This window comes from Bos grunniens, chromosome 3 (genome assembly GCF_055505025.1).
Source record: "Bos grunniens cultivar Pamir isolate PY7600 chromosome 3, Bosgru_T2T1.0, whole genome shotgun sequence".
Classification (NCBI taxonomy): domain Eukaryota; kingdom Metazoa; phylum Chordata; class Mammalia; order Artiodactyla; family Bovidae; genus Bos; species Bos grunniens.
The window spans coordinates 63,999,520-64,013,752 of NC_141167.1; the positions used below are offsets into that span (position 1 = coordinate 63,999,520).

Consider the following 14,233-nt stretch of genomic DNA (forward strand, 5'->3'; position numbering starts at 1 on the left):
TCTATATCATCACCAGGTGGCTCAGTGGTAAATAATCTGCCTGCCAATTTAGGAGATGCTGGGTGGATCCCTGGGTGGGGAAGATCCCCTGGAGGAGGAAAGGGCAATCCATTCCAGTATTCTTATCCAGAGAATTCCATGGACTAGGAGCCTGTAGGGCTATAGTCCATGGGGTCACAAAGAGTCAGAAACAACTGAGTGACTGAGCACTTTATTTTAAGTCAAGAAAAATGGTAAACAGAGGGCAATACACACACATACACACACAGAACTAATTTTCTCAGAGGTAGTTTAGCACTTCAATGCTAAATCCTAGTGTAGGTGCTCACCAAGACAGCTGGGAAAATAATAACAGGGCCATATCTCCAGCTGTAAATCCTACTGTCCTGCTCTAATGCTTTTATTATACCCTGTTCTCTCCTCAGTAGCTATATTTCCACACTTTCTGACTGACAACTGTCATCCCAATTAGCTTTCAAAGAGATCGCAAGCCTAAAGTGGTATGCCATATTTAAGTTTGTTCTCAAGACAGAAATTTTAAAATATGTAAAACAGAAGAAAAGCATAAAATTACTCTCTTCTACAGTTATTAATTTTTTATATATTTAAACAGCTTGAAAGTAAGGGATTAAAACTCAACAGTAATGACTGGATGAATGGCACTGTAATAATTGATAGCACTGTGGGAAAGGACACGTTCTTTCTCATCACATGGAACCAACAACTTCCCTCTATTTACCTCTTTGATCCCAATGGAATACCAATGGGGACTTTCATAGTGGATTCAGCTTCCAAAATGGCCTATCTCAGTATTAAAGGAGCTACAAAGGTAAGCAATTAATTTTTAGACCTCCTTGCAAATTTTACAGGTGAAAATACATCATTTGATATCATAAATATGGATGCCAATACATCATTTCAAAATTAAGATAAAGTAGAATGTACTTGATATGACTGTATGGTCCTGAAAATTTTGGTGACAGAGGGGAAAAAAAAAGAAGTTAAGCATTAGAAGAAAGGAAGAGAAAGGAAAAAATTAAGATGGCTAAGGATAACTTTGAGGGGACAATGTAGTAAGTCTGTGCAGCTTGCTGTGTAGATAGCTACAAAGCTATTTCTTATACCAGATCATAGGGGAGCTTCCCTGATAACTCAGTTGGTAAAGAATATGCCTACAATGCAGGAGACCCCAGTTTGATTCCTGGCTCAGGAAGATCTGCTGGAGAAGGCATAGGCTACCCACTCCAATGTTCTTAGTCTTCTCTTGTGGCTCAACTGGTAAAGAATCTGCCTGCAATGCAGGAGACCTGGGTTCGATCCCTGGGTTGGGAAGATTCCCTAGAGAAGGGAAAGGCTACCCACTCCAATATTGTGGCCTAGAGAATTCCACGGACTATTGTCCATGGGGTCGCAAAGAGTTGGACATGACTGAGCGACTTTCACTTTCATTTTTCACCAGGTTATAGAGTCTGTAGACTCTGAGGTCTAAGGATAAGTCCAAGATCAAGGCAAACTTTCCAAAACTTATTTTTATCAGTGGAGATTTCATAAACTTTGAATACCAGGCATGATAATAGGATATTCTTTCCAAACTACCTCAACTCTTACCTCTTTACCCTCAAAACTCTTAAAGCTCTATAAACTCTAAATGTTTATTCAGTAACATACTTAATAGTTTAGAGTTAGTGTAAAAACAGAAAATAGCTTGCTGTTGGATACTTATTCCAATTTTATTGAATTTTTAGGTGGGTGTGTGGACTTACAATATTCAAGCAAAAGCAAGCTCAGAAACATTGACTATAACAGTAAATTCTCGGGCAGCAAACTCTTCTGTGCCTCCAATCACAGTGAATGCTAAAATGAATAAAGATACAAACAGCTATCCCAGCCCACTGATTGTTTATGCAGAAATTCTACAAGGGTATTTACCCATTCTTGGAGCCAACGTGACTGCTTTCATTGAATCGAAATTTGGAGAAACAGAAGTTTTGGAACTTTTGGATAATGGTGCAGGTAAATCACAGGTTTCTCTGAACAAGTCTAAATGTTCATAACTTAGGATATGTTATGAGTCCCTGAGGAAGTGTGGGGCAGAGGGACAGGCATCAGAAAATTGATGCAGATTATGGATGAACAACTGGACCAGGGTGAAATTCTATCCAGGTAACAACTCCAAAGTGATTTGCAAGTGTCTTACACATGGTAGAGCACTCAATGAACTTTATTTACTGTCATTACTGTTCTTTCTTTCATTTAGACAACCAATGTCTTCCAATAAATAGGAAAGTATCATTGCTGAGATTGAGGACAGCATCAAGAATTCTGAATAAGTATTTCTTAGAGGTATATAACCAAGAAAGTCTGGCCAGAGACAGTGAAACACAAGTAGTAGTATGGAATGAAGCAGTACAATTTGGGTCCCTGGCAGGGAGGGGATGCCAGCCGTGAGAAATTCCCAACAGCTGGATAAAAAGTTCACATATAATCTTAGGGACTGAGACCAAAGGAAGCTGGATCTGCCATCAGAGAGAAGGGGACATTACTGGGTCATCATCAGATACCAGATCTGACTGGGAGGTATCAAAATAGAGTATTGACTGCTCTCTATCTCCTTGGTCTGTATGGGTGAGTGGTACTGTACTTTAAAACCTTTTCCCAACTCTGAATTGTTCTGGGAACTAACACTTCTTTAGAGAGGTCATTTAGTAAAGAAATTACTATCTCAGTAAACGTCTAAGTTGTCAGAATTTTCAATTAGCTTCTTTTCAATGTAGTTAAATCAGCCAGCTTATAACCTATCATCAACTAGAGTTGGCCCTGTGAGAAGTTTAGAAGGCAAAAGTCTTTGGTTTATCAATGCCTTTATCTAATATGACAATATTTTCTTAAATTATCCCGTGACTCTCTTTCTCCCAACCCCTTCCATGCTACGTTAAAACTCCTGTATCTTGTTTCATTTCTCAAGGAGAAATAAAATTTCTCAAATAAAACTCAAATAATTTGGGACACCTTTACCTAAGAAAGCATAGGTGCTTAAGAATGACTTTACCTAAGAAAGCATTGGTAATTAACAATGACTTGGAGCAGGGGTTCTCAAATTTTAACTCCTGAAGTGAAACTCCTAAAGAGCTTGTTTTATAACACAGAATGGGAACACCAGAAAAACTTTCATTCCTTATATGATCCAGAGAAACGCAGATGCTGTTGGTCTAAGGATTTCATTTTAAGAATCTCTCTCAGAGTCTTAACCCTCCTGAGAAATGTGTTTGCAAGTTAACAAAACTCTCTAGTACTGGTGATATGAAGAAATATCCTCATGATACAGTATTCCTGAGCTCTCCTAAACGTTTATTCTAAAAACAGATGGGATTTTCCACTGTTAGACCAGAAAATTAATCGATCATAGTGTAAGAGGTTACGATTAAAATGAAAAATTAGACATTGAAGATAAGTTATAATACGTAATTTGTAGGTTATAGCAATGAGAATTAAATCTTATGCAAAGATAATATTTCTTTAGTGGGGATCCTTTGATTTGGAGAGAGAGAGACAACATAATTGTGCTTAAAGCATGAGCTGCAAACAGTATATATGAGTATATATACCAGTATGTCTATGTCTATGTAATAATATATTATTACAAATAGAAAGGGAAAAAATGGAAGCAGTGAAAGATTTTATTTTCTTGGTCTCCAAAATCACTGCAGTGATAGCAGCCATGAAATTAAAAGACTCTTGCTTCTTGGAAGAAAAGCTATGACAAAACTAGATAGCATATTAAAAAGCAGAGACATCACTTTGCTGACAAAGGTCTGAATAGTCAAAGCTATGGTTTTTCCAGTAGTCATGTACAGATGTAAAAGTTGGACCATAAAGAAGGCTGAGCGCCAAAGAATTGATGCTTTTGCACTGTGGTGCTGGAGAAGACTCTTGGGAGAATATTAAACCATTCAATCCTAAAGGAAATAAACACTGGATATTCATTGGAAGGACTGTTGCTGAAGCTCTAATACTTTGGTCACGTGATGCAAAGAGCTGATTCATTGGAAAAGACCCTGATGCTAGGAAAGACTGAAGGCAAAAGGAGAAGAGGGCTGAGGATTAGATGGTTCGGTTCAGTTCAGTTCAGTCACTCAGTCATGTCCAACTCTTTGCGACCCCATGAATCACAGCACGCCAGGCCTCCCTGTCCATCACCAACTCCGGGAGTTCACTCAGACTCACGTCCATTGAGTCAGTGATGCCATCCAGCCATCTCATCCTCTGTCGTCCCCTTCTCCTCCTGCCCCCAATCCCTCCCAGCATCAGAGTCTTTTCCAATGAGTCAACTCTTCGCATGAGGTGGCCAAAGTATTGGAGTTTCAGCTTTAGCATCATTCCTTCCAAAGAAATCCCAGGGCTGATCTCCTTCAGAATGGACTGGTTGGATCTCCTTGCAGTCCAAGGCACTCTCAAGAGTCTTCTCCAATAGTTAGATAGCACCATTGACTCAATGGACATGAATTTCAGCAAACTCTGGGAGATAGCAAAGGACAAGGAAGCTTGGCGTGCTGCAGTTCATGGGGTCACAAAAAGTCAGACACAACTTAGTGACTGAACAACAATCACGACAAAAATAATACACACACACACATACACACACACACACACACACACTCGGGCTTCCCAGATGGCACCAGTGGTAAAGAGGCCACCTGCCAATGCAGGAGACATAAGAGGCTCAGGTTTGATTCCTGGGTCAGGAAGATCTCCTGGAAGAGGGCATGACAACCCACTCCAGTACTCTTGCCTGAAGAATCCCACAGACAGAGGACATTGGTGGGCTACAGTCTGCAGGGTTGCAGAGTCTGACAGGACTGAAGCGACTTAGTATGCATGCATATGTACACACACAAACACAGTACCACTAGGATATACATCCCACAAGATACTGGTTGGCAGAGCAAAATGGAAATATTCCCCAAGGGGTCAATCACAAAATAGGGAGATGAATAAAAGCAATATGCTTATAAAGCCCATATGCTTGACTTAGAAAATACTTAAGTTTTTATTTTTCTTTACATTAGTAATTTATTCCTTCACTTCCATAACAAGGTGCTGATTCTTTCAAGAATGATGGAGTGTACTCTAGATACTTTACAACTTATAAAGAAAATGGCCCATATAACTTAAAAGTACGGGCTCATGGAGGAGAAAATGCTGTCACATGGAACTTAAGGCATCCACTGAATAGAGCTGCATACATACCAGGCTGGGTAGTAGATGGTGAGTACTTCATAATATCTGAAGTCAATGGTGGCTTGAATAATTGTGAGTTGGTATGATTAAGGCTACAAATGTTTTATAACTTCAGAGTATAGCTTCTCCCATTTCTGGAATGAATTCTCAGTCATATGACAGTTTGCCTCCATATTAACCTAAGCTTTGGTACAGTGTCTTTGGTATAGACATTTCTATGAAAGCCAGCCATTATTACATTTGTTTGGAGCAAATGACCTATATCAACAAAAATTTGCCCCATTTTCAGCTCAGGATGAAGTAAAGAGGCTAATATGTTATGTACTTAACTAGAAACCAATGGTAGAATTTATCCATCTGATTACAAATACCTTTATTTGCAAAGTTTTTATTTAGTCAAAGGGAAAAATGTGTAGAGAAAAGCAATGAAAAATATTAAGAATCCATTTTAATTGGCTTTCCTTTGTTTTGTCCCTTATGTCACCCTTATAGGGGCTTTCTGTTGCAATATAATCTGAATATTATTCGTTAGCACTTGCAACAGGGAGGAAGTGTGAAACCTGACACAAGTGACTGAAAGGGAACCAGTATAAATTCCCCCAGATTTATTCCCATCTTTAGGGTAATTTAAGAAATAAAGCAACTCCTCTATTTTTTAAGCACATATTAACTATATAACAATATTCCCATTCAGGACAGTCTTAATTCCAAAGCAATTTATTATCCAGTTCTACCCTACAATACTCTGGTCAGGATGCTAAAGCAAGAATTCTTCTACCAACTGAATCCTTATGATCTTGTCACCAAAACTAATAAAAGGCAACTGTGTATATGGAAAAAAAAAGGAGGGGGAAATTTAGGATAAAAAAATACAATTCATTGAGTTCTGAAAATATTAGTGTAGATTTGTCCATTAAATACCAGGAATTTGTAATGCAGGCAACATTGAAGGGAATCCACCAAGACCAGAAAATGATGAGGACACTCAGACAAATGTGGAGAGTTTCACCCGAGTAGCAACAGGAGGTGCATTTGTGGTTTCCAATGTTCCACAGTCTCCCTCATTCCTTGACCTCTTCCCGCCAAGTCAAATCACAGATCTTGAAGCCACATCAAATGAGGATGAGATCAATCTAACATGGACAGCACCAGGAGATGATTTTGATGTTGGAAAAGGTAAGGACTATGTGTCATGCACTTGTTGATTAAGTGAAAGTTGCTTGTTGCAAAAGCAAGTGTCTAAGGGTGTGTGAGAGGAAAATAATTTACAATTAATAGCTCAACAAAGTATTAATTTTATAATCTCGTGTTATGAATCATCGTGTGGCACATTATAACCTGCCATGTATCATTTGCAGAGTTTAAAAATCAGAATTCAGCTTTTATGGAAAAATAAATAAGGCTCTGGATGTGAGCATAACTTTGGCATGACTAACAGCATTTTGGAGGAGAATGAAAAAAGATTTCATATAATATGCTCTAGTTTCTAAACTACATATAACTTTTTTTCTTAGTTCAAGAGTATATCATAAGAATAAGTGAAAGCATCCTGGATCTAAGGGATAATTTTGATGATGCTCTGCAAGTAAACACTACTGCTCTGTTACCAAAAGAGGCCAACTCCAAGGAAACCTTCACATTCAAACCAGGAAACATCTCAGAAGAAAATGAAACCCACATATTCATTGCCATTCAAAGTGTGGATAAAAGCAATTTGACATCAAAAGTATCCAACATTGTGCAAGTAGCTTTGTTTGTTCAAGAAGATTACATTCCTGATGAAATTCATCCAGATACTAGTCCTGATAAAAATCCCCCTAAGTCCGGACTCAGCATTTATGCCTTGGTGTTGTTAGTGGTTGGCTCTGTGGTAATTGTTAGTCTGATTTTAAGCATCACCATTTGTATCGTAAACAAGAGAAGAAATCCTAGAAGACCTAGAACAGGGTTTTAAGAATATATCAACAACAAAATTAAAGGATGTTTCAGAATTTTTAAATTTATCATGTGTGAAAATAATTTTAAGAGTTTTACAAGGAACCCTTTGATTAAATATAAACATAAAGAGATATTTGAAAAATTGTAAATCAATATTAAATTAAACAATTTGTATTTATTAATTTACCAAAAGGTTATAAAGATCTTTTCATATTCATACCTGGTTACATATTATCTGACACAAAAGTTCTCTATAAAATTCAAATTTCATCAAGAAGTTAAAACTGTCTATTGGAGTGGTCAAAATGCAAATGTAAGAAGGCAAATAAACAATATTTTTGAGAAATGAATTTGTTCTCAGTATTTTTTGGTATAAACTGATTTTTTGTATTCACTGAAGGTCTTTAATTATATACTTGTATCAGTTCAGTTCAGTTGCTCAGTTGTGTCCAGCTCTTTGCGACCCCATGGACTGCGGCACACCAGGCCTCCCTGTCCATCACCAACTTCTGGCTTTTACTCAAACTCAGGTCCATTCAATCGGTGATGCCATTCAACCATCTCATCCTCTGTCGTCCCCTTCTCCTCCTGCCTTCAATCTTTCCCAGCATCAGGGTCTTTTCAAATGAATCAGTCCTTCCCATCAGTGGCCAAAGTACTGGAGTCTCAGCATCAGTCCTTCCAATGAATATTCAGGACTGATTTCCTTTAGGATGGACTGGTTGGATCTCCTTGCAGTCCAAGGGACTCTCATGAGTCTTCTCCAACAATATATACAATACAAATAAGGACATGTTTACTGTACTTCATTGATATGGAAGATAGTATTAAAGAAGCTAAAGGAAAGGAAATAAGGGGGGGATGCCTGATATCTGAAAATGTTGGTTTTACTCTTATAGCATTCATTGGAAAATAAGCTGTGTAGTAGGGCATTTGGGGACTGTGCTATTAAGATAGAAGGTCTATTAGCACAATTAATTCCTCTGGTGGGCTGGCACCTACTCAAGCATTGCTGAAAGCTATATACATAGAGGTAAACATGGAGGAAATGTAGGAAAGGGGTTGAAAGTGGAAGTGTTGGTTGCTCAGTCATATCCGACTCTTTGCAACCCCATGGACTATAGTAGTCTGCCAGGCTCCTCTGTCCATAGGATTATTCCAGACAAAATTACTGGAGTGAGTTGCCTTTTTCTTCTCCAAAGGGGCTAGAGTAAGACAACTGACTTTTTACCGGGAGGGGAATAAAAGCCTGAAATTCTCTAATAGTGGACAGAAATAATGTAAAACAGCCAGACTTTCCCTATGTCCTTCCAACCTATCAACCCAATAGCCCTGGAGACAAAGCCTACCAGCCTGGTTAGTACTCTCCCTGATTCTCTGGGGCAACAGCTTTGCTCTGATGGGTCTTAGTTGAAGGCTCTCCACTTACAGGTCATGCTTTGATTTAGATCTATTTCCAGAACTACGTCAGTAACTGATTATGAATTGGTAAGAATCAGAAAAACAACAGAATGATTACCATTTTTGTATTCTGAATAAGCTACAAAATGTATAGACTCAGTAAAAAAATGAAAATGAAGAGCTGCTGCTCAATAATTTATAAGGATTTTAAGATGGTAACAGCAAAGCATTAAACCAAGTACTTGGACCTTCTAAGCATGAGACACCATGCAAATGTACAAGTCTCACCCCACAAAGCTAGCCCTGACTATGGTACAGGATAACCTAGTGAGAAAATCTGCAGTATAAAGGCTCTACATGGGATTTCCATTACATTCCCATAGCATTGTTATGATCTAATAGTTTATTTATAAAATGTACCAGGTATAGAAATGAAATCTTGGGGCCATCATCATCTGGTAGGAAATTTAGCTACAGGAAAAAATTCTAAGCTACCCCAGTAAAGGAAGAGAGACAGCCCTAAGTGGGGAAGAGTAGCCCATTATCAACCACAAAGGTTCAAATGACTACAGGATTCCTGAAGAGAAAACCCACCACAGCAGCCATCAAACTGGCTGCTGCCGCTACACATGGGCAGTTGGCAGTATCACAGGCTAACGACCCACCTGGAGAGGTCGGTCCAAGCTTGTAGGACCAAGAGATGGTATCCATTTACCACCTCAGCTGCTCAGCCAGAACTGAGAGAACCACTTTCCCATGTTATAATGCATGCTACTTGGTGCTGGCTGATGTTACAGGTCAGAGTGACCTAATACAGCATGGGTAAATGGTGAGACCCAAACCATAGTGTCTGATGACACTACCATAAAATGGAACTCAGAAAAGCACAGCTCAAAGGAACTATGAAGTGAGTCGGGACTGCTGAAAGATTTAACAGTAAAGTATGGTTGCTAGTCTCCAAAAGGATTTTCCAAAGAGCCACAGCTCCTATTGTCCATAGCCTTATATAGTTGCCTCCCACATTAGGATATAGGATGGTCCCAATGACTTATTTAAAAATTAGAAAGCAGCAGAAATGATGGACACTACATTTTTTGTGTTCTTGATAACTCTGTCATTTACAAAATTCAGTTATAGTGACAGAGATCACTGCAGAGGTTCCAAGACTATACAGAGAATGAAAGAGGCCTAACTATCCCTGATTCCCAGTCATACCTCAAGATTATTCTATTTGCAGTCATTAGACTTCAAGCATAACTAGCAAAAGAACTTCCCCTTTAAGACCAGTAAGCCAACACAATTATGGAGTGCCGGGAGCCAGCACAGGAGATCCCACCCATAACAAGGTCATGCGGAAGAGACCTGACAGGCAAGGCAGATCAGGACTCAAGGGACTCCTTGGACCTGCTCGAGCATCTACCCTGAAACCAAAGTCTGTCTGTCTACTGTTTACTATATTGTGCCTTTCACCAACTCTTCTGACATTAACAGGGGGCTATCCCCGACCACTTTTCTCTGAAAAAAATCAACTTAGGGCTCTAGTTATAAGTCTCCTGGGCTTGAAAGGAATATTTCAATTCTAACCCCTCTGTTAGCATTTTAGCTTGCTTGGCAGGTTTATCCACACCCTTGCAACTAACGCACATAATTGCTCACAACTCCCCAACCATGAAAGGCACGGGAAGCCTAAGCATTCTAAAAGTCCTAATGAGCATAGAGCCCTTTGAGGGATGAAAAATTATTAGAATAGTACTGATAAAGGGCTTCATTATTGGGCCAACGCTTACTGCCAAGTTCCCATATCCCTTATCCACTGTGCACATGGGAGTGCATTAGTTAATGTAGTTGGAATGTAAGAAAAACAAGTAGTAGCCTTGGTATTAACCACATCAGACCTTTGAGCTAATAAGTTCTTTCTTTGTTGTGACCCACTGCACTTCTGCTCCGTGAGAATGTAACTTTATTTAGTACTTTCTGAGGCTGGGAGAAATAAAGAAAAAACACTTTAAGGGAAAACAAGTTTTCTGGCTGATCAACCTTTATCAGAAAAGAGTCATGGAATGTTAACAGGCCACAGGGCCAGACATAACATAAGACCTTTGTTTATGAAAAGGTGTACAGGACATTTACAGAAAAATGTCCTGGTTTCAATAAAGTTAAAATTGATGGAATGTTGAGCTGACTCTGTATCTTTTACTTTGAGAAATGTGTAACTCAGAGTATAAAAGTTCCTTTTGAAAATAAAGCTGCGGATCCCACTTCACCAGAGCTCTGATCTCCGTGTCTTTCTTTCTCTCTCTCTCTCTCTTTCTCTCTCCCTTTTTTCAGGCTGTATCCCTGGAGTACAGAGGCCCTCTGAGTTCACTTTTTTGCCTAGGCTTCTAAGACCCGATCAGGAAGGCACTCTGCGTCTTCACCCCACCGAGAGCGCACCTGAGGTCTCTGTGAACAGAGCAAGTCCTGTGTCAGGGGCTTTATTGGCTTTCTGTGTAAACCAAGGAATATCAGCCTCTTTCTCTCTCCCTTATTCTTTCTCTTTATTTTTTATTTTTATTTTTGACCCTGGACCACCAGGTCCCAGTCCATTATAAGACCCATGTCATCTCTCTCACTGACGCCGTTCATCCTGAGAGTTCCCCTGGATCCTGCTGGGGCTGGACCCCGGCAATGGAGGAGATAAATAGGTAGTTGTTTTAGCCACCAAGTTTTCAACTAGTTTGGTCCATAAATCTAAATTACTGAAACAACCAATAACAGTATTAGTCAGTGTTCCATCTGGGTATCAGAACCACCATTAACATTATGGAATTGAGAATTTATTATAGAGGTTAACTGGGACACCAAAGAACTGAACAAAGAACTGTAGAATCGGAAAAAAAAAAAAAAAACTTAATATAAATACTAGTAACAAACCTCCCTGAAACACTGGAATTAGCTCTTGGTGTTGGATGTTGGAAGTTAAGCAAGGCCGGGAACTGTAGAAGTTTGCTGTTTACTATAGAAGTCTTTGCCTCTGCTCCACTACCACCCGTGTAAGACTTTTGCCAAGTATCTCACTGTGGGTCTGGGATCATAATGGGTTGGCAAAGCCAGCACTAAAGAAGAGGAGTTGGACATGGAGTAGGGAAGAGTAAGGACACCAGCCCATTTCCATCTTTCTTATTGCCTCCTATCACCTCAGCTTCAAATAGTTATAGCAGCTCTTTTTAGATCTTTGAACTTTCAAGCAAATGTCTCTTGTCACCAACTCTACCCAAACCATACAGATTCTGTGAAATGTACTTCTATTTTCTCCAAGTTGCCTCAGCAAAGCAAATTCAAACAGGGAAGTATGTAATGATGATCTGTTGCACAGCAAGGAATTTCCTTATGTGGTAGTAAGTGGACCCTGTCCTTAATGTGTCCTTAAGAAAACTGAAGGAAACAGGAAGCTCTGAGCCCCTGTGACCGGGTAGATTACTCCCTTCAAAGCAGCTTCATGGACTGCAAAACCTCTGGCCCACTCCCAGGAACCATGAAGGTATGTTGTACTGAGCCCACTTATCTATTTACGTCCATATTCTGTAAGCCTTTTGTATTGCTTCTTTGCAAATTCAGAATAAACCTTGTTACTCAGTAATAAACAATTTAAGAAATGTTATCAATTTCCAAATGACACAAATAGTTTTGATACTGAATAGAAAAGCATAAATTGCCGGGGGGGGGGGGGGGGGGGGCGCGGAACAGAAAGAGCTTATGAATACAAATGAGAAACTCAAGTGTGTGAGATCAAGAAAAGATAAGAATGATTCAAGTAGGAAGGAGCAGTCAAGCATTTCTGATTAATGCTAAAATGTGGCTAATGAATATAACAATACAGTTATTAGTGACCATAATAAGAGAATTCTTGCTAAAGAAAAACAGGAAGTGAATAAATCCAGAAACTGTGTGCACACAATTCTTTCAAGATTTTAATTCTGAAGTAGAGCAGAGCAAAGGAGTAGAAATTGGGAAAAGTAATATGTGGTCCAAAGAGATTTAATCTGTAGTACAATTGTAAATTTTTTGTAAATGTTTCAGAGCTATTTTATAGTTTAAACTCTCTCTACATAATGAACTGATAAAAAATAAAACTTTAAAACAGTTATTTGTAATTAGAGATTGATATAGAAGCAACAGAAACTGTGCTTTAATTTTCTCATCTGTAAAAATCTGTGAAAATACTAATGTCCACCATTGGAAAAGAGAAAGTGAAAGTCGCTCAGTCATGCCCAGCTCTTTGCAACCCCATGCACTATAGCCTGCCAGGCTCATCTGTCCATGGAATTCTCCAGGCCAGAATACTGGAGTGAGTAGCCGTTCCCTTCTCCAAGGGATCTTCCCAACCCACAGATCAAAACCAGGTCTCCCGCAAGTGTTGTATATATCTTAAGATAATGGCAGTTCTTGGCCTCATTTCTGCACATACTTAGTGTTCAATTCATAGCAGCTCTCATGCTGAGAAGGTTTGTACTGCCATACCCTAAATTCAGGTATCTCAGCATTGAGGGCAAATTGCCCATCAGTCAGTCAGCCAGGATATTAAATTCCTACTTTTATCAACACTTTGCAGCTAAATGCTGTGAGTAGAATGGTGAATGAAAATACTACCCTAAGTCTTCATGGAAGTTAGAGTCTCACAGAAAGACAGATATTAAACAAATCACAAGACACAGATAATTATAAGTTTTCAAAGTGGTCTGAGGTTTCATTCAGTAACTGTATCTCTCATGATACTTATCAAGCCTACAAGCAAGTAAAATCCTCACTATACACACCACTGACCTTCCATTCATATCCAGATTTCTAGGAGCACAAAGTTTTGCACTCAATATGACCTTTACTACAAGAACAAGGGAGTATTTGCTGCCCATCAGGTTATCGTTTCCAAAAATCAACTATACAGGCCCAAAACAGAGAACAAAAAATATCATGTACACCAGCTTACAAGCTTAGAATACTGCAAGCCACATCTCCTTACAGAAAGTGAGAGGTACTAAGCCAAACATGACAACCACCCACTAATTCTACTACTCTAAACACTGCCCGGTACAAGAAGATAAGGCAAGAGAGAAAGAGGTTGTTCTTCTGGAGAAGTACAGTGTTCTGAAAAGACACTCCTGAATGAAGTGTAAATCTCAGGAAGCCACATAAGTCAGGAGAGTAATCCACTAACATCAACATTGCTGAGCCTCTGGAAGGGCAGAGTTCCTGATGCTCTGACATGGAAGAAATGGACAGGAGAGAGAAGGTGGAAGGCATCAAGTATTTTGTGCATGTTTGATACATCAAGGAGTATAGAGTTTCTTATTGAGTAGAATTGTAGATTGTGACTAGGCTTAATTCACTTGGGATCTCCCATGTCAAGAAACTGTATAAAGAGAAGAGCTTTATAGGATCCATCAAAGAAACTACTGAGTGACATCTGAAACTACACAATAGTAGGACAGGCTCATGAGGAGGCCTCTCCTAGTCATCCTCACCAAGACCCAAGCAGAATACCTCTAGGAAAAGGGAGAAGATATTGAGACTGAGGTATTATACTCCATCCTCCCCTACTTTAAGTCATTGGCATAAGTCTGGCTTGAATTAGAGGAAGAGAAAGAGGAAAGCTGCAATTCAAGTATGAAGTGCTAGT

General features: G+C 39.2%; 1 protein-coding gene and 1 long non-coding RNA gene across 2 annotated transcripts in view; one reads left to right on the forward strand and one right to left on the reverse strand.

Annotated features, from left to right (window-relative positions):
• The window catches only part of CLCA4 (chloride channel accessory 4), a 30,820-nt gene extending 23,517 nt beyond the window's left edge, over positions 1 to 7,303 (forward strand). Inside the window, exons 10-14 of the mRNA XM_086390961.1 lie at positions 614 to 829; positions 1,746 to 2,013; positions 5,095 to 5,265; positions 6,178 to 6,414; positions 6,753 to 7,303. Coding sequence (XP_086247087.1) covers positions 614 to 829; positions 1,746 to 2,013; positions 5,095 to 5,265; positions 6,178 to 6,414; positions 6,753 to 7,192 — 1,332 coding nt within the window. The 3' untranslated portion in view covers positions 7,193 to 7,303. The remainder of the gene's footprint in view (positions 1 to 613; positions 830 to 1,745; positions 2,014 to 5,094; positions 5,266 to 6,177; positions 6,415 to 6,752) is intronic.
• The window catches only part of LOC147375717 (uncharacterized), a 284,991-nt gene that overhangs the window by 92,187 nt on the left and 178,571 nt on the right, over positions 1 to 14,233 (reverse strand). The window lies entirely within an intron of this gene.